This window comes from Zea mays, chromosome 2, assembly GCF_902167145.1.
Source record: "Zea mays cultivar B73 chromosome 2, Zm-B73-REFERENCE-NAM-5.0, whole genome shotgun sequence".
NCBI lineage: Eukaryota > Viridiplantae > Streptophyta > Magnoliopsida > Poales > Poaceae > Zea > Zea mays.
This window is the reverse complement of record NC_050097.1, coordinates 112,273,035-112,293,441: the sequence shown is the minus strand read 5'-3', so window position 1 is coordinate 112,293,441 and position 20,407 is coordinate 112,273,035. Positions and strand designations below refer to the sequence as shown.

The following is a 20,407-nucleotide window of genomic DNA, read 5'->3' as shown; positions in this document are numbered from 1 at the left end:
CTATGGAAGAGACAGCAAAACAATACACTCGACACACCCATTGGGTGCCACGAAAGATTTTTCAGGAAACGACAATTTTTTCTAGAAAAATTCAGGGGGCCTCTATTGGTTGAATTTCAATTGGCAAACTCAGCAGTCTCTACTGAGTACATTTGTGTCCATCAGGTTTCAGTCGGTCGAGTCTCAAATGGTCGGTCTTCTCTCAAGCATAAATAGGACAGCTAGATTTCAATTAGCCGAGCAACTAATAAGTGTCAAGACAATAGGATGGTCCACTGAAGAGAGGTTCTCTAGACCTCCATGTCGATTATAACCGAATACTTGAGCCCCACTTGCAACAGGACTAGGGGACAAGACAAAAGCATTGGAGCAGCACAAACAGGGGTCCGCACTCACGAGCACAGCTCCTGAGCGCCCCCTCCTCGGGACACATGGCGACCCCAGACCCGACGCTATGCGGGTCCGGGTTTAACGTCACTAATTCCTTTGATGGGGTTCGGACTCGTGGGTGCAGCCCTCAAGCACCTATCCCTCTAGGACATGTGGCGGCCCCATACTTGGCCCCTATGCGGGCTCAGGTCTAATGTCATCAATCCCATTGATGGGGTACAGACTCACAGGCGCGGCTCCCGAGCGCCTCCCCCCTCCAGGACACATGGCAGCTCTGGACCTAGCCCCTGTGTGGGTCCAAGTCTAACATCATCAATCCCGTTGATGGGGTCCGGACTTGCGGGTGCAGCTCCCGAGCACCTCCCCCCCTCTAGGACACGTGGCCCTTGTGCAGGTCCGGGTCTGATGTAATTAATCCCATCGATGGGCCTAGACTTGCGGGCGCAACTCTTGAGCACCTCCCCTCTCTCAGACATGTGGCGGCCTCGGACCTGGCCCCTGTGCAGGTCCAGGTCTGATGTCATCAATCCCGTTGATGGGCCTAGCTTGCAGGCGCAACTCCCGAGTGCCTCCCCTCTCTAGGACACGTGGCGGCCCCGGACCTGGCCCCTATGCGGGTCTGGGTCTGACGATATCAATCCTGTAAATGGAGTTTGGACTCACGGGCGCAGCTCCCAAGCTCCTCCTCCTTTGAGTTACATGGTGGTCCCAGACCTATCTCTGCGTGGGCAGGTCTGTGTGTGGGTTCAAGTTTGACGTCATTCGTCTCGACTTTGAGGATCCAAACCCATGTGAGCAAAAATGCCTAAGCATTCCCTTGGTGATAATACTTCCGTCAACCCTAGATTTTTTTAAGAGTATCGAGCCTTTTATACCAAAACTAGCTTGAGCCTCAGGGGCTTGTGGGGATGGATATTTCCGGGTCATTGGGACGCTGACTTGCTTCATGGGCCGCCTAAAAGGCCCCCTATGGGCCATCCGGGGGATGCATCGTGGGCCTCGGTAGAAGGTAACTAAAGCCAGTTTCGACTCCCATGCGCCGAAGTAATAAGGCCAATTAATGCTGCAAGACTCGCGGTGCGCATGCAGAATGACGCGAGTTCTGTAGAAAGGGCCGACGTGCTACCGAAAGATTCAGCCCGAACGTCGATGGTAGTTGGATAGACTTGCATGAATACTTCGATTTGTACATGGATGTCTCCTTAGTCAGCTATATAAGGCCGAGAAGGTACCCCTAAAAAAAGGTTGGAACCCACTAGATCACAAAGGGACTTTTCATCTTCTACCTTCTACAACCACCTGAAATCCTCGAACTCAGGGCAATACAACCAGCAGAAGCTCACAGGACGTAGGATATTACGTCTCCTGACAGCCCGCATCTGTATAATTTGTCATATTCTGTCGTGCCCTGTACGAACCATCGAGCTGCGATCGACATCGCCGTCCTCCAAAAAACACTGCGTGCTACGTCATATAGTGTGTCGTCGGTACCAAACACCGATAGTTGGAGGCGACCTTTTTAAGAGGCTCATCTTCGCGAACCCATTTTAGAAGATAGACAGTTTTTTATCACTTCGGTAAATAAAATGTTCGTCTCCAACGTCTATTTTAGGAGACGATTAGATTCCTCAGATAGTGATTGGGCAGTGCTTCAGACGATCTTTGATACAAAACTTAAAAAATAAAACAAATTCGCAATATTAAACAGTTTATTTTTTTTGTGAGTGGTTCGAATCGACTGTGACAAAGATTTGAAGCAGTGAATATTGGTAATTATCACGAGTTATTATTGTTTGGCCGCATCATATGAAATTGCAAGGAGCTGTGAGCATCCAAACTAAACGTGGCAAGGGAAACGGAATTAACCACGAAATTGCTGGACTGCAGAAAACTCGCCATGAACACTCCGCCTCGCCGAGACCAGAGACCGTAGTTTTATATAGGAAAACTCATGTAAATGACCAAGAACTTGTTGTGCCTGGAACCATTTCGAGTCAGCTTGTCTTATTCAAACCCCATGTTGTCCACTGGTGTGTACCTGTGCAGCTCTGACTCCGGACCACACGGTCTGTCGAGTCAGCCAGCCTCGTCGTGTCGTCTCGTCTTGGAGCTTTCCTTCCCGCTAGTGACAGCTGACGCGTGTTTCTCCACTATGCAAATTTGCAAATGAAGGGCCTTCCATAGTTTTGTTGGTCGCGTCTAGCTTCTTCACACGAAAGTCGCGTGAAAGAACACCTAGCTTTCATGGTCGTTTCGATTGATTTGCTCGAGGTTTTCTTGGTGTTTTTCACTAGTTTGGTCAGTCAAGTATGTTCCCAACTGTGAAAGGACAGCTCGTTTTTTGGTATACTATCAGTTTTATGAATACGCGACAAATTTTAGGTGTATATGCCCTATAAGTAGAGGCGTAATCAAATCAGATACAGACATATATTACATGTTTCATCTTTATTTTCATATTGATCATAAACCGATATTATTAAGTTGTATCGAATAAAATTTGAATGGACATTAATACTTTAAATATTCAATTTTGAGAATACGGATAAGGATCGGATACTAAGTACCTAGACTTGATATGAATCAGATCTTGGTCCTATTAGAGTTTGTTCATTTACGTCTGGAGGATTGTAGGAGTTAAATCTCTCACTAGTCAAAATTGAATAGAAGAGGATTTTATTCCTCTCAATCTTTTTCGATCTAGACGCAACCGAAAAAGACCTTATAAAAGCACACCATCAAAACTAAGGGCACCAACTAAAAAACTCTATAAAAGGGTTTTTTAAGTTGATGCCCTCAGTTTTGGTGGTGTGCTTACTTATACCCTTAGTCATGTTTTTCCTCAGCTGTACCCTTCCAGTGCTATAGAACAGAAGGGTACAACTAAGCAAAAAACACGACTAAAGGTAGAAGTGAGCACACCATCAAAACTAAGGGCACCAACTAAAAAACTCTATAAAAAAGCATCTCGATCCTCTCAATCTCTCACTAGTCCAGTAGGACTTGCTGGCCCTATTAAACTGCGAACTGATAGAGGCTCATGTTTTCTTAGTTCTCCTTTCTCTTCTATTTGTATCTACACTTCACCTCCTTCTCCCATAAAGGTTCATGGCTATAGGGGGCTGGAGCCTTTAGATCGACAATGGTGTCCCTTAAATCTAGAGAACCATTTAGATGACGCTGTTGTATTCGTAGAGGATGAAAATCTCCACTAAAGTTTAGGATACAAAAAGTTGTAGCACGTATGTAACGCCCTAAATTTGCGGTAGAATTTTTTCTTCTTTTTACTCACCAAATTTAGGCATTACTCTCTTTTCTTTTCCCGTTTCGCTCCTTCTTCCCAATTTCAAAGCAATACAGTGACTGGTGTCTGTGTCATGTGTAAACAAAACCTAAGTGGTCATGAGTGTTGCATCCTACCGAATCATATTTATTTGTCTGATTTCGTGCTTAATCGCGTGCGTTGCTTAGTTCCGTTCCAAATTTTGCTTCGCGGATTGTTTTCCGATCTGTGGTTGTGCGTGCCACGGGGTTTTGGCCCGCGGTGCGGCCCAGCCCGGCCCGGCCCAGTTCAACCCGCGCACCCCTGGCGCCCCCTGCTCCCCATGCGCCCCCCTGGTCCCTTTCTCTCATTTGATTTCTCCCGTGCAGCAACCTCTCTCTCTCTCCCCCATCTCTCTCTCTCTTTCTCCCCGTGGTGTCGTAGGTCTTGGAGACGGTGATCGCCGGAATTTGGATCCCCGAGGTGAGCTCCCCTCCCCTCTCCCTCTCTCTCTTCCCCTCCCCCTCCCCTTTCTTCTTCCCTGCGCACCCCCTGCCCCCGTCGCGCGCGCCCCCCGGCAGCCCTACCCCGGCGCGGCTCCCCGGCGACCCCCTGCCCCCGTCGCGTGCGCCCCCCAGCAACCCTGCCCCGGCGCGGCTCCCCGGCGACCCCCCTGCTCCCATCGCCCGCCCCCCCCGGCGGCCCTGCTCACCCGCGGCCCCGCGCCCCCCGGCGGCCTAGCGCCCCGCGGCCCCGCGCGCCCCCTGCAGCTCACCCCGCACCCGCGTCCTGGCAGCCGTGCGCCCTGGCGGCCCTGTCGCGTGCCCCGGCATGGCCTTGCGTGCCCCGGCGCGCGCGCGCAACTATAGTTGCGCGGCGTTCGACTTTGAGCTTTATCCCTTTTCAATTTTAGTTTAGTCGATGTGCTGTGTCGCGCGCTTCATCGCGCGACGATTCAATTTAAGTTCATCTTTGTTAATGATCTGTGTCGCGCGCTTCGTCGCGTGACATTTCATTTTAAATTCAGTTCAGTTGACGTATGCCGTCGTGCATTTCGTCACGCGACGCTTAACGTCTCTTTATAATTAATGCAAGAGTCTCGTTGCGCGCTCTGTCGCGCGACGAGTCAAGTCAATTTAAATATTGTGTCGCGCGTCTCGCCGCGCGACCATTTCCTTTAATTCACCTTTATCTGCTTATAATGATTAAATATGGAACATGACTTTATCTTATGCTAAACGCAATGGCCAAATTAATACCATTCTGTTTAAACGAGTAGTTTAATTTATAATTGTGTAACGTGATCGCTTCTCAACCGTAGCCTCGACCATTATTTTCTCTTTCTCGTTTAGTTGTAGGTGTGAGCCCTGCGTCGAACGTCTGTTTATTTATTGCATTCCATTGTATGGTGTACTGTTATTTTGTATTAAATGTGTGGAATGTATGTTTGAACTCGTATAGATAACGGTCAGTTGGCGGAGTCCGAAGGAGTTGCAGGTGAAGACCCTGAGCAGCAGTCGGTTGGTGAAGGCAAGTGTCCCTTGACCCATCTATGTCCTACTAATTCCTATAATTCACTTCCCATATTTACACAGTTTATACCTAAGGATTGACTAGATTTTGTCTATCTTGTCCTTGTTTACCTATTTTGGTTGGGTTATTTCAGTTTAGCTTTATGCTAGCGCTTCACATTAATCAATGAACATGATGAGATTACCTATGATACGATGTTTTCCCTTTTGATTATGATGATGGTACTTGTGGCCCTTAAGGGGACTCGAGCTGTTTCTCGAGTGCCTCTCCGTAAGGACCTGTTCGTTGGATGACCGTCCGGGAAAACAGTGCAACCATGAGGGTGGAGTGGGACGCCCTTAGCTGAGTAATTAGAGGAACTGGGGTGTAGTTTGCTTCACCGTCGTGCCGTTAATGGGGCTCGGTGTATGCGACTCGCTCTGCCGAGGTTGGTTCGCCCCTTGGGGAGGAGTTCGGTGCATTTAGGAAACCTAACGGGTGGCTACAGCCCCAGGAAATCTTTGTAAAGGCTACGTAGTGAGACCCTGCCTATTCACCTTGGTAGTGTTTAAGAGTTTGATCGGCCCGAGGCAAGAGGGAATCACAGCTTGTGGGTAAAGTGCGCAACCTCTGCAGAGTGTTATGAAACTGATATATCAGCCGTGCTCGCGGTTATGAGCGGCCATGGAAGCTCTATTGATTAGAGATACTTGATCAGAGATGTATGGTTTACAGGTGGTGACGAGGAGGATGGTTATGATTATGCTTATGGTACTGGTAAGTGGTATTCTTTCCGTTTGGAAAGGATACATCGGGTTAATAACTTGGGTTAATGCTAAAACCTGGCTTTCTACTAGTAAATAATAACCTGACCAACTAAAAGCAACTGCTTGACTTAACTCCACATAAAGCTAGTCCACTACAGCCAAATGGGACATTTTGCTGAGTATGTTGATGTGTACTCACCCTTTCTTTACACACCAACCCCCCAGGTTGTCAGCGTTGCAACCACTGCTCAGGTGAAGATAAAGTCGTGGAGGAGGACTTCCAGGAGTTCCAAGAGTACGATGAGTTCTAGGCGTGGGTTAGCGGCAAACCCCCAGTCGACTGCCTGTGTAGGCCATGTGTATCTACGTTTCTTTTCCGCACTTTGGTTATTGTTAAAGACTATGTGGATGTCTCGAACATCATAATGTAATCGACTATTATACCCTCTTTTATGTCATTATTTGAGCACTGTGTGATGATGTCCAGTTATGTAACTGTTGTGTACGTGAATTGCTGATCCTGGCACGTACATGGTTCGCATTCGGTTTGCCTTCTAAAACCGGGTGTAACAGCGTATGATGGAGAGTCTAAAGCAACCTACTCTTGGCCTGCTCACAGTGGCGGCCCTGAGGGTGGGGTGGAGGGGCCACCGTCCTAGGCCCCTAATGATATAGAGCCACGAACCTAGTTATACATTCAGTAATTAGACTATTAGACACAATAGCTTAATAGTAAAATATCGAATAATTAGCAGCCACGAAGCGTTCACAAGCCTGTCGTATTTAAACATGTTAAAAGAACTTTTAAGATAATACTATAATATGTATCTTTTTATTTATTTGTTGCTTGGTATGAATATTTTTAGATGTGTCTTGAGTTTATATATTGGTACTATTTTTATATAACAATAGTTTGATGGACCTCTATTTTAAATTTGTCCTGGGCCCCTAAAACCTCTGGTCCGCCGCTGCCTGGTCAACGTGTCGCCCTACTCGACCGACAATTACGCAAATAATAATTTCGAAACAATTAAATATTGGAAGAGCATCTAATATGGATGAAATAATTGTAAATCCAACATTAAAAAGACAAATTGATGAGTATGATAAAAAAAATGTTCAAGATGAAGTGAGATGAGTGTACATTCAAATTCAATTTTTTATTGTACGGTCACTAATTTCTATATGCAATATTGCATCTGCTTTACAGCCTTGTCTAGTTATTTTAAGATTTTGTTTGGTCCCACGTGATTTTTTTTTGTCCTGCTTATGCAACTGATCAAAGCTATATATACTACCTGCCATATCGTTTCATGCTGGAGAAGAACATCGTGATCGTGAATCACGCACAACATGTTGTGATTGGGACGACTCCAAAATGAGATGATGGTCGACCTACCCCCAAAACACCAGCGGAGACGAAGATGCCTCCACACAGCGCGTCAAGATTCCTCCACCTAGACACAAGGCAGGCCACATTTTTAGACGAAAATGACAGGTCCGCTCAGCTCGAGTGTGCACAGCGCTGCAGGTGCGTGTTGTATACGTGGACGCATGCTTTGCCTCGAGATTTGGTTCCTCGATCGTAATCGCACGAGGATGACAAGGAAATTGTACACGTTAATCAATTAAACTAACAACAACTACAATAAATAAAGAATACGACCACAGCAGCACTCGTCAACCGCGTGGTCTCTTTAAATAACCCGCGCGCGGCTACTGCAGCTTCCATTCCATCACAGCCAACTAAAGAGAAGGAGAGCGTGTGTTCGTTTCGAGGACGCACACACAGACGCCATGGAGGTGACACCAAACCACACCCTGACCGTGACCGGGTGGGCGGCCATGAACGAGTCCGCCGGCAAGGTGGAGCCCTTCGTCTTCAAGAGAAGGTACGGTTTGGGTACAAACCAAAGGCGGCGTCCATTCGCTTCCAGTACTGATGATCTGCTGGCCGGTTGGGCATCATATGATGCAGGGAGAACGGCCCTGACGACGTGACGATCAAGGTGCAGTACTGCGGCATGTGCCACACGGACCTGCACTTCATCAACAACGACTGGGGCATCACCACGTACCCGCTGGTCCCGGGGCACGAGATCACGGGCGTGGTCACCAAGGCCGGGCGCAACGTCACGGGCTTCCGCGTCGGCGACCGCGTCGGCGTGGGCTGCATCGCCGCCTCCTGCCTGGACTGCGACCACTGCCGCCGCTCCGAGGAGAACTACTGCGACCGTGTGGCGCTCACCTACAACGGCGTCTTCTGGGACGGCAGCGTCACGTACGGCGGCTACTCGCGCGCGCTGGTGGCGGACAAGCGCTTCGTGGTGCGCGTCCCCGACGCGCTGCCGCTGGACGCCGCCGCGCCGCTGCTGTGCGCGGGCGTCACGGTGTACAGCCCCATGAAGCACCACGGCATGCTGGGGCACCCCGGCGCCAGCCTCGGCGTCGTCGGGCTCGGCGGCCTCGGCCACGTCGCCGTCAAGCTCGCCAAGGCGTTCGGCCTCCGCGTCACCGTCGTCAGCACGTCGCCGGCCAAGGAGGCCGAGGCCAGGGCCCGGCTCGGCGCCGACCGCTTCGTCGTCAGCACCGACGACGCGCAGATGCGGGACGCGGCCAGGTCCCTCGACTACGTCATCGACACCGTCTCCGCCAAGCACTCGCTCGGACCCATCCTGGACCTGCTCAAGGTCAGCGGCAAGCTCGTGCTCGTCGCCGCGCCGGACCAGCCCGTCGAGCTCCCCTCCTTCCCGCTCATCTTCGGGAAGAGGACCGTCAGCGGGAGCATGACGGGAGGGATCAGGGAGACGCAGGAGATGCTCGACCTCTGCGCCCGCCACAACATCACCTGCGACATCGAGCTCGTCTCCACGGACGGGATCAACGCCGCGCTCGCGCGCCTCGCGCGCAACGACGTCCGATACCGCTTCGTCATCGACATCGCCGGCGACTCCACCTCAAAACTATAGTTCATTCAATTCGTTGCATTACCATTATGGGCACCAAACCTATTATCATCTATCAATATCGTCACCAGTGGCAGGCATGGCCTCTGGTTGCTTGCATTTTGCTCTCTATCCATATCAAGTGTGTGTCAGCATGGGCCAGCGTGCATATTGCGCCATTGCTTGCAGCAAATAAACGTTCATATATACACATGTGCTCGATATTTTCAAGAGAATTGCTTAGAGCAAATAAACGTTTCAAATTTTAAAAATCTAAATAACCTCGGATACAAAATTGACCAAAACTAAAATTATCGATCTTGTAAATTTATACAACTTTATCGTTTACAATTTTTTTATTAGAATTCGTTTGGAGCCCTAATACTTATTTTAAAATCGGGCACAGATAAAATGAGAACAAAAATGTCTCCTCTCTCAAACACACACCTAATTTTAGGTAGCTTCGTGGATAAATCCATCTTCCTGCCGAATAGTCGGTCCTATGGAGAACCCTTAGGATCTTAGTCTCTCAAGACCCCAAACACTTTATGGTTAAACTCTAAGGTTTTCTTGGATATGTAGGTCATTGTCGAGTAGACTCAAACATCATTCGAGTTCTCTCCTTGAGAGAAGCTAGAAAGTGCCCTTTGAGTCTTGTTTTAATGGTGTGTGCTTTCTTCCAAAGTGCACCTATTGGGTATATCCTCCAAGTCTAACAAAAAGAGATAGATGATTGTAGGTGAAGGACCGGTGAGGCGACCAAAGGGGGTGAATGAAAGCCACAAAATTTTCTCTTCACAAAAGAGCATTGTAACTTGATCCCAACTTCAATCTATACCCCACGAGACTCACAAAACTGCGTAGCACAGTGCAAGTCAATCCATTGTTGATTGACTGCACCAAACTGCTAGTAAGGAACCAATTCAACTGTCTGCAGAAAACTAGAAGCAAAGATGTAGAACAGGGCAAGCAGTAGTGCCGCTCTGACAACATACAGTGTCCGGCCGTGAGCCCGTGACACTGCCGCACCGTGAAAACTGCATAGAATGGTCTCAAATTCCACAGGCAGCAAGCGTAGATGGAAAGAATATGTCATGCGAAGTATGATCAAGAACAAATAAAAACTCTGCGAACAGATTCAAAATCTCGCTTTGATTGGGATTTCATTGGGGTTTTCTCAAACGAACTCAAAAGGAGGTGAACTTGGATCGCAACCACAAACTGCTCAAACCTGGTGTTTGCAGTGGTCTAGAGAGTAATCTTCACCCCAAGACAATCCCAACACAAACCACGACTCAAGAACTCGATGATTCACCCAAAATCTAAAGAGACAAGAGGAAGAACGAGAGAAGAGACAAATCAAATCAAGACTGTAGCAAACAAAACTGAGCACATCATTTGAACCACGCTGGACCACGTGTGGTTACGACCACACTTATTTATACATCCAATGTCACAAACGACAGGCAAAATCGCTTGAGGATCTAGCACTAGGGCGAATACAATATGAGGGTGCAATTGTTATAATTCTAGCCAAACTGATAGTCCAAGAGATGGATACACACAATAGCCCTCCCACCTAATTATAGGGGGTTATTTCTACATCCTATTCTACCCATAAATACACGGAGCTCATCCACTTAACCGGAGACAAAATGGACCAACTCCAGGAATATGCATCTGATGGTCACACGCTCCACATGAAGTTGCCTCACCTCGACGCACCCTTCGAAATGAAACCACATGCTGCCTTCGATCCAAGTCGGAACCGCACCACAAAGTTTTGAGGCCCATGCTCGATGAAAATAGACCTCCATAGCACTGGGTGGTTTTGGGGCCCAACCACCAAAACTGTAGTGAGTAGCGCACCGCGTGCGCATCCCCCACGTCTTAGACACGTGTCCCGTTGGTCTACAACTGTGTCAGCAATACGATCGATCCACATGTCCTCGCTTCGGTGTGTGTCCCAGGTGTCAACCACCACAGCTAGTCATCCGGCTTCTATGGTCGGTCGGTCAAATCCTAGCGCTCGTCTTTCACCGCTCTTGGTCTATCGGCATGAACCCGCATGACCTTCACCTTCAATGTCAACCACTGTCCTTGTGCTCCACACATACACACCACAAGCTGAGAGACATGTCGCACAATACGCAACTCATTTTATGGTTAGTCCACCGACTCAACCAAAGTACTACCCATGTTGACAATCACCCATCATCAACTCGAACCACAAGGAACAAAATGACTTTGTGTTCACAATCTCCCCCTTGATGAGTGCATTGTCAACACCACCATTCAAACACATAGATTAGTAGAAAAAAGGAAGAAGAAGAGAAGCTTACTCAGGTGACCAAAAGCCAGACAAAAGCCAAAACAAGTCATCCAAAGTGTGCAAAGTTTAGTCTCCAAAGAAATGGGCAACGACTCAACATGACAAAGTGAGAAAATGGCTAGTCCTCAATATGAAGCAGAAAAGGGGCTCAACACCACTAGCAAGAAATCAAAACCAAATCGGAGCAAAGAACCAGCAAAAAAGCTAAAATCAAAGCTAGTTCCTCCAGAAAGAGGCAAAGGCTCAACACAACTAGCAAATGCTCTCAAAAGCTCAATAGCTCCGCCTGGCAAAAACATCTCCCCCTAAAGCACATCTCAAAACCACATGGAAAACATGCATCTCCAACAAAGAGTGAATACGAGAAAATCTCCCCAAAATCTTCCAAATTTGTACATCCCCAAAACTTGTCCCCAAACTCTGCAAAATTCTCCACTTGAAGAACTCTCCCCTAAAGGACCCAAAAGAAAACATGTCCCAAAACTTCTCCCCCTTGTTGATAAGTCAACTCATGTAATACCAACTTTGTGAATAAAGAAAAGAAAGGGATATAATTATATCATTTATATCTCTATATCATTTCTCTCCTTATTTTCAAAAACCCTAATTTTAGTTTAGGGTTTGATTTGACTTCTAGTATTTATTATCTTATTATCCTTATTATTTTATTCATGCAAACTCCAACAAGATGCACTTTATTTTATTTTAGAATCATTTGTTTTGATTAATCCCTAAATTTTGAGTATGCTCTTTTTATGATGCAAATGAGGCACATAAAATTGAGGAGATCTCTCTATTATTCTTTGTATACAATTTTGAGTATTACAATAACCTGACCTGAGCATCGTGGACGGTCCGGCACCTACTTGCGAGCGGTTCGGTGCTCATAAAGACGGTCCGGCTGGCTCAGCCAGACAGTCCGCCCATGGCCAGAGGCGTCAGCGTCCACACAAAGCAAGGAAAGAGACGCGAGGGCAAATCCAACATGACACACATGGTCGGCTAGTAAAAGATGGCCCTACTTTCGATCAATTGCTAGCCAAAAATGCTAACAAGAAGACTGTTCCACGTGATCAGTCAACGAAGAAACCTTGGTCACCTGCTAAAACGAAACGACCGAACAAAATGGCCCAAAAGGCAACACAACAAGCATCACCTGTTCATCCTATGAGACCAGGGTACTTTCCACCCGTTTATTCATCGTCGGTATATTATCCTGTTCAAATATGGAACGGTACGACGATGAATCCATGGCATATGTATAGTCCCTTTGTTTGTCCAGACTGGGGGCACCTCCATTATATTCCTTTTGATCCATTGATCAAATGGTCATGGCCAAGGAAAATACAATCTGAAACGACCTTTATACATTGGTGCTTTATTGAATGATCATATTGAAAAGCCGGTGACTTACATCAGGTTTAGTTCATATGCTTTTGGTTCGTCAACCTTCACCAAAAGGCAAGGGGCATATGTTGAACACCAAAAAGAGCCTCGATGACAGTTCGGCCCTGAGGCCGAACAGTCCGCGGTGGTGTCGCGGACGGTCCGCGCGTGCACAGAGTCAGTTAAGGTTCCTAGTTTCTCGCGGGATTTGTTACCTAAAACCGCGGGATTAACTCGGGAAACAGTTTGAAGCGGATCTAGACCTCCCCTTTATATAGATGAAGGGCTACGGCCGATTAAACCTCCCAACAATCGATCAAATCAAGTATATTTCTCGTTTTTACCTTATGCATTAGGAGTAGTTCTAGTTTATCTCTAGGTTAGCCTTTTCCTACCCCAAATTCTCCGCTTCTCCTTGACTCTACGTCGATCAGAGGAGTCTAGGTCGGCCTGCCGAGCCTAGACAACACTTAGGATCTCTCCTCCTCGACGGGGTCCATCTTGGGAGTAAGATCCAGGCGCCGCCGGCGACCTTCGCCACCCCTGCGTACGCGCGGACCGTCTGGCCTGTAGGCGCGGACCGTCCGGCTCGTCAGGCAAGGAACTCGAGCCCTGCGTCAGGTCGCGGACTGTTCGGCCCCTGGCCGCGGACCGTCCGTGCCTGTGCAGAGGGCACTGCCGCCGGTTCCCGTTATAGTGATTGGCGCCCGAAAAGGTGTCAACAATGACATCATGAAATATAATTGTGTAGTTCTTAGAGAGTAACTCTTTACATTCAATATCGAAGCAAGAGAAGGTTCAAGTTTTCTATTATGTTGGGATCTTGATAATCTTGCTATGAAGATGGTTAAGACAGATAGATAGATAGATACACTATATTTTCATTGGTTTATCATCTAATTGAATTGGCTTTAATTATGCATGTTGTCTGTGCCACTGAATTGACCCAATCAGCTCTGGTTAGCCATGATGAATTCACACTTAACCCATCTATGTGACATCCAATTACAATTAGTGTTTTTGTATATCAATGTATTTTATTATATTGATTCTGTAGCAACGCACTGGCATACAATGTATATTATACAAATAAAAAAATTATTTTTATAATATTAGCTAAAACATGGCCTAGAATCAAAAGAACGTTAAAATCGATATGTTTTCCCCCATTTTAATCCAGGTATTTCTTAGTTTATTAGAGGATTTAAACAATACTAATGTTATAAAAAATATTGTAATTCTTATTTACCTCTAGTACATATGTGTATTGTAGCCATTAGATAAAAGAAGCTTGAAATATTGTTGTTACCGGTTCATTGAAGATTTTATTGAAGATAAAATAGATTTAATAGCAATAGAAGATAAAATATCGAAGAAGATTGAATACGAAAATATCATTCAAGATTTTATTTTAAGGAACACTAAACGAATAGGTGCTCTCTAAATGAAGACTATGCATTCGATACAATATTTAATCGTCATTATATTATATGTACATGCATACATAACATTACTCAATGTTTGTTGCTATGTTTTGCACAGTGCCTCCCAAAATGCGGGAACTCCCCCGGTCAAACCGGAGAGATTATGATATTTGTCATCAGCAAGAAACATGTTTGTAAAATTATTATCAGGCGCATATTTCATAGACCCAGTTGGACCCACAATTCATAGACACAGTGGTAATTATAACAAGAAGACAACATTGTGAATGGCAAAAGTCCAATTATCTCGTCAAACAGTATTCCAATCCCAATAATAACCTTTCGCCTATTAGCTTAATTACGGCGCGTAACACGCTCTCGTCTGTACGGGTAGCTAGCGGCCCGCTCGTGTAAGTTCCACACAAAATTTGAAGACTAAAACAGCATCTACAAACTTTATTCAATCCTTAGCAGCATCCGCATTCCAAAATACTGTGTCCTGGAAAAAAAAGAATTGAGAAATCAGATTATGTATCTTCTACGCGAACGCCTGCGCCTCCACCTCCGCCTTGACCATGGCGGCATACAAGCCGTCGCGATGGGTGGCCAGGAGCTCCTGGTGACCGCCGAACTCGACGACCCTCCCGCCGGCGACGACGGCGATGCGGTCGGCTTCGCGGACCGTGGACAGACGGTGAGCCACTACGATGGTGGTCGCACGCCGTGACACTTTCCTCAGGGCCTCCTGCACGTGCTTCTCGGACTCCAGGTCCAGCGCGCTGCTCGCCTCGTCTAGCAGCAGAATCCTCGACTGCTTCACGATTGCCCGTGCGATGGCGATCCTCTGCTTCTGCCCTCCTGACAACTGGACCCCACTCTCTCCCACCTGCTCGCTCGGGGAAGTCAGGTCAGGTTTTGCTCAGAACTAGTATCATCATTTGCTTTGGAGACAAACAAACAAAAGAAGAAGAAATTGCTTACCTGAGTGTCGTAGCCTTGTGGCAGCCCAGCAATAAACTTGTGGATGTTGGCCTCTTTGGCAGCCTCTTCAATTTCGGCCCACGAAGCCTTCGGGTTCCCGAAGCCGATGTTCTCCCTGATGGATCCACTGAACAGAGCTGGCTCCTGGGATACCAAGGCACACTCCCCACGGAGCCACTTGAGGTCCAGCTCCCGCACGTCGATGCCGCCCACCATCACCTTCCCACCCGCCGGGTCGTAGAAGCGCTGCACCAGCCACACCACGGTCGACTTGCCGCTCCCGCTGGCTCCGACCACCGCCACCGTGCTCCCCGCCTTCACGCGCACCGAGAACTCGTTCAGCACCGTCACGTCCGGCCGCGACGGGTACGCGAACACCACTCTCTTCAGCTCCACTTCGATGGGCCTCCCGTCCTTGATCATCCTTCGCCGCTTGCCGCTGCCGCTGCCGTCTTCATCGCTGATCGCCGGTCGCCGCTTCAGTATGGACAGTATGCCGGCGATGGCCACCGGCGCGCCGGACGTGTCGGGGGCGAGGCCGGCCAGCTGGCCCACGGAGAAGGAGCTCAGCACGAGGATGAGGAAGATCTTCGACACGTCGCCGAACTTGGACAGGTCCCTCTTGATGAAGAGCGCGCCGGCCCAGAGCGTCGCCGTGTAGGCGCCGTACATGGCGCCCTGGGAGAGCCCGAGGATGACGCCCATGACCTGCGACCTCCGCCGGGCCTTGGACGCCGGCCCGTCCAGCGCCCGGTTGAAGGCGCCGACGATGTTGCCCTGGGCGCAGAGCGCGGCCACCGTGCGCACGTTCGACACGGCGCCGGCGGCGATGCTGCTGGCCCGCGCGTACGCGCCGTCGTCCGCCCTGGGCCCCACGTTGATGAGCAGGTTCAGGTAGCTGGCGCCGAGCGTCAGGGGCGTGCACCCCATGGCCACCAGCGTTAGCCGCCAGTCCAGCGCGAAGCATATGCCTAGCCCCACGCCGGCGGAGCCCACGGCCATAAGGAGCACGGCGTACCTGTCCCCGAACATGGACCGGAACGCCACGGCGTCCCGCGCCAGCCGTGTCACCAGCACGCCCATCGCGTTGTCCTCCTCGTCGAACCACGCGGGCTCCTGCCGCAGGATGGCGCGGAACAGGCGGTCACGGACGCGCATCGTGAGCCGGGCGCCCGCCCACCCGCACAGCCCCTGCTGCCCCGTCATGGCCAGGATGCACGCCACGCCGAGACCCACCACGGCCGTCGCCAGAGCACCCACCTGCCGCTTCATCTTGGACGTGTCGGAGTCGAAGTACACTTCCACGGCTTGCCCCAGCAGCAGCGGGAACACCGAGAACACCGCGCCGGCGTTTATGCCCATCAGGAAGCCCAGGACCAGCAGCGGGCCTTCCCGCCGCTGCAGCTTCCATATCTCTGATACACTGACCTTGCTATTGCTCGCGTCGTCCTTGGTCTTTCCGACACCGTCCTCCTCCGCCTCCCCACGGGGGTACGTCCGACGAGCGCCGCCTCCGTACCTTGGCTTGGACATGGACAACGAAGACATGTCGTCGTAGACGGCAGAGTCGTCGGTGAAGCTGTTGTACGCCGTGGCGGCGCCGGCGGGAGCTGCAGGTGATTTTCTGCCGGCGTCGCCCGACGACCTGCCGCTGTCGGACGCGAGCTTGACGAGGGCAGCGTACGGCCCGCCCCGGGCAAGGAGGTCGTCGTGGCGGCCGGACTCGACGACGGCCCCGCGGTCGAGCACGGCGATGGTGTCGGCGTTACGGACGGTGGCGAGGCGGTGCGCGATGACGACGACGGTGCGGCCGGCGGAGAGGCGCTCGATGGACTGCTGCACGACGGCCTCGGACTCAGCGTCCAGGGCGCTGGTGGGCTCGTCGAGCAGCAGCACGCGCGGGTCCCGGATGATGGCGCGCGCGAGGGCGATGCGCTGCTTCTGGCCCCCCGACAGCTGCGTGCCGCGGTCGCCGACCTGCGTGTCGTAGCCGTCGGGCAGGCCGAGGACGAAGGTGTGCGCGTTGGCCTTGGCGCAGGCGGCGATGGCCTCCTGCCGCGTCGCGTCCTCCTTCCCCATCATCACGTTCTCGATGATGGAGGTGGCGAACAGGACGGGCTCCTGCCCGACCAGCCCCATCTGCGAGCGCAGCCACCTCAGGTTGAGCGACGACAGGTCCTGGCCGTCGAGCGTGATGGTGCCCCGCGTCGGGTCGTAGAACCTCTCCAGCAGCGCGAACATGGTGGACTTGCCCCCGCCGCTGACGCCCACCAGCGCCAGCATCTTGCCCGCCGGGATGGTCAGGTTGAGGTTGTACAGGACCATGGCCTCCGGCCGTGACGGGTACGCGAACTCCACGTCCTTGAACTCGATCCGGCCCCTCACCGACGACAGCGACCGGCCGCCGCCGCCATAGGCGTCGATGTCCGGCACCCGGTCGACGATCTCGAACACCCGCCCCGCCGCCGCCCGGCCCTGCGCGAACTGCGCATAGTAGGACAGCGACAGCGCCAGGCCTCTGCCCCCGACCATGACGCCGAAGAAGCAGGCGATGGCGTCGCCGCCCTTGATGTCGCCCCGGGCGACCAGGCGCGAGCCGAGCCACAGCGCCAGCGCCCACTGGGAGTAGGTGACCAGGTAGATGACCCCCATGCCGGCGCCCTTGGCGAACCCCATCTTGATGCCGATGGGCGCCGCCCTGTCCAGCCGCTCGGCGTACCTGTCGGCCAGCCGGTCCTCCATGACGAAGGAGAGGACCGTCCGGACCGAGCTGATCGCCTGCTGCGCCACGCTGCCGGCGCGCTTGTACGACGCCTCGTCCTTGGCGGTGAGGCCGCCGTAGATGGCCTTGTAGGCGAGGCCGCACGACATCATCACGGGCGTCGCGGCGAAGACGGCGAGAGCGATCTTCCACGACTTGCTGAAGCCCACCGCGTAGCCGAAGATGAAGGTGAAGACATGGTGCACGAATCCTGCCATCTGTCAGATCGTACGCGGCGACAGATTGATCAGCCAAGCTAGCATGATGCCCTGTCCAGTAACTAGCTATGTTCACTGTTCAGTGCCAAGCAAAGCAAGCACTGCAGCAGCGTCCTCTGTTATGTTACCTTGTCTCCCATGACGTCCTGGATTTGGGCGACATCGCTGGAGATGCTCTGCATCACCTCGCCGGTGCTCACCTCCGTGTCGAAGAAGCCGACCTCTTGCCTCAGCACCGCCTTGAGGTACTCACGCCGCATACGCAGCGCCGACCTCTCGCCGATCATCCTCCAGCACATGATCTCTGCATGCACGAGCTCACCATCACATCAGGGGAAGGACGGAATGCCAGCTCCCAAAGAACCGAGCATTCGCGGTGCTTACCAAGATACGCGCCGACGACAACGGCGGCAGCCAGGAACAGCATGTAGAAGCTGATCTGCATCCAAACCCAACACAGCAACGTAAATCAGTACGCTCATGACCGGCGGCAAGGAGTACCATCATCAGCGCAGCATATATATAATATAATATAACCTGCTTGACGTCCTTCATCATCTGCGACTTATCGGTGTTGACGACCTTGTTGATGAAATTCCCGAAGAGGTACGAGTACCAGGGCAGGGAGCCGCCGTTGACCATGGCGCCGACGCAGCCGAGGACGAGCAGAACGACGTCGAGTGGTGCGGAGTACTTGAACAGCCCGGCGAGGCTGACGGGCTTCCCGACCCTCACCTCGATCTCGCCGTCGTCGTCGTCCAAGTCCAAATCTAAATCCAAGTCGTAGTCGTCCTCGTCGACACCCCCGCCGTAGTGCTGGCTCCGGCTGTAGGACGTGGCGCTGGCGTCGTCGTCGTAGCCGAAGCTCGGCGGCGCGTCGTTCCGGCCCCGCCTAGGCGGGACGTAGAGCTTGTCGCGGTTGTCGCGCGAGAAGGAGACCTCACGGGACACGTAGTGCGTGTCGTCGCTGTACTTGACCACGGCCTTGGCGGCGGGGCCGGCCGTGGCGGTGCTGATGATGACGTCGTCGTTGCTGGCGAAGGAGGTGTTGGGCGCGACGACGAGGGCGCGGCTGGCGTCCGTGACCACGCTCTGCAGCTCCAGCCGCTTCCCGCCGCCGCCGGCAGCAGAAGCCGCCGCCGCCGCCACGGACCGCGACTGCTGCGCCGCGGACGAGCGGTGGTGGTGCATCATCATCCTGCTGGAGCGTTTGGAGAGGTAGTAGTCCCTGGCGGTGCGGCGGAACAGCGCCGGCCCGCGGCGCGACGCGGCGTCCGACCCGGCCGGCGCCCACGGGCCGACCGCCGCGCCCAGCCCGTGCGGCTGCGCCCACGACGTGTCGGCCGGCTGCCACGACACGGAGCTCTGCCACGACGCGTCATCGAGGGCGCCGCCCCGGCGCCCCGGCGTCCGCCGAGGCGTGGCGGCGAAGGACGTGGAGTTGTCCGGGGTGGAGAAGGCGCTGCTGCGACGTTGCTGCCGGCGCGGCGGCGGCTGGTGCGTGCCGGAGCGGGAGAAGGAGAAGTCGTCCATACCATGCAGGCGCGGGCAGCAGAACCATGCGTGTGTATGGTATCCCAGACGGCCAGAGACAGAGAGGCGGTGACGGTGGCGTTGATAAAAAGGCGGTCCTCGGGTGCAGCTCCAAATGGTTTGGACTGGACGGCGATTCCGGCCGGACGGCCGGCCGCGCGCCTTAGGATTCGACGAAGCTATATACTAGTAGGAGGAGGAGTAGTAATATTCGTGGGATCGCCACGTATAGCGACGTCAATTGGCTGGCTCCATATTTGTATTGTACAGGAGGAGTTCCATAACAAGAACCGTCAACCTCAATTTAATTTGGAAGCTATCACCTGTAAAGGGACAGGCGTGCCAAATGGACCTTGTTGCTGTACTACGTGGCCAAATGTGGGACCGTGACCTTGTTGCTGTACCTGAGGCTGTTGGACCGAGCTTGTGCCACGTACTCCTTCAACTGCGAACATGTGGGACCAAGATGAAGTTGGATTTGCTGTGGCAAATAAAGGCTGTGGACGACCACGCACTTGGCGGTTTGCACTGGGAAGTTTAACAGCTTCCGACCAAGAAACATACCTTGTTCCGTCGCCTCGCCTGTCTGCAGCGGGAGTAGGTCACTAGGTGGATGGATGCGAGCCTGTGACCGATGACCATTTCCCAATACTAGAGAGCCTGTGAAACCGGCGGTTCTCGCGTTTTACAGGATTAGACATGTATAACCCCATTTAATATAGGTCTTAAGTGATTTTTAAAAGTTTACTAGCTGGTTGCCTGTGCGTTGCGACGGCTTACAACAATACCTATGTAAACTATCCACCAAAAAATCAAGAATTTTTATTGATTGTCTCCGCTCTCCATATATATTTTTGATTTGGCTAACTGATGTTATTGTTTACTCCATCTAATAT

General features: G+C 51.6%; 2 protein-coding genes across 2 annotated transcripts; one reads left to right on the top strand and one right to left on the bottom strand.

Annotated features, from left to right (window-relative positions):
* Nucleotides 1-7,638: 7,638 nt before the first annotated feature.
* LOC100216819 (putative cinnamyl-alcohol dehydrogenase family protein) lies at nucleotides 7,639-9,143 on the top strand. Its single transcript, NM_001143215.1, has 2 exons — nucleotides 7,639-7,823; nucleotides 7,910-9,143. Exons 1-2 carry the CDS (start codon nucleotides 7,729-7,731, stop codon nucleotides 8,898-8,900), a joined length of 1,086 nt encoding a protein of 361 aa, NP_001136687.1. The 5' UTR covers nucleotides 7,639-7,728; the 3' UTR covers nucleotides 8,901-9,143.
* A 5,107-nt stretch (nucleotides 9,144-14,250) lies between these two features.
* Nucleotides 14,251-19,721, bottom strand: LOC103646847 (ABC transporter B family member 19). Its single transcript, XM_008671487.3, has 5 exons — nucleotides 18,516-19,721; nucleotides 18,363-18,417; nucleotides 18,107-18,282; nucleotides 15,000-17,978; nucleotides 14,251-14,904 (listed from the first exon to the last, which is right to left on the bottom strand). Exons 1-5 carry the CDS (start codon nucleotides 19,509-19,511, stop codon nucleotides 14,557-14,559), a joined length of 4,554 nt encoding a protein of 1,517 aa, XP_008669709.2. The 5' UTR covers nucleotides 19,512-19,721; the 3' UTR covers nucleotides 14,251-14,556.
* Nucleotides 19,722-20,407: the final 686 nt, after the last annotated feature.

Bases quoted from the DNA above. Each gene is read 5' to 3' on its own strand.
- LOC100216819 (NM_001143215.1), top strand. From the start codon at position 7,729: ATGGAGGTGACACCAAACCACACCCTGACCGTGACCGGGTGGGCGGCC. The intron at 7,824-7,909 runs GTACGGTTTGGG...CATATGATGCAG, and splicing joins CCCTTCGTCTTCAAGAGAAG to GGAGAACGGCCCTGACGACG.
- LOC103646847 (XM_008671487.3), bottom strand. From the start codon at position 19,511: ATGGACGACTTCTCCTTCTCCCGCTCCGGCACGCACCAGCCGCCGCCG. The intron at 18,283-18,362 runs GTAAGCACCGCG...TCGTGCATGCAG, and splicing joins TGTCGTCGGCGCGTATCTTG to AGATCATGTGCTGGAGGATG. The intron at 17,979-18,106 runs GTAACATAACAG...ACGATCTGACAG, and splicing joins AGGACGTCATGGGAGACAAG to ATGGCAGGATTCGTGCACCA.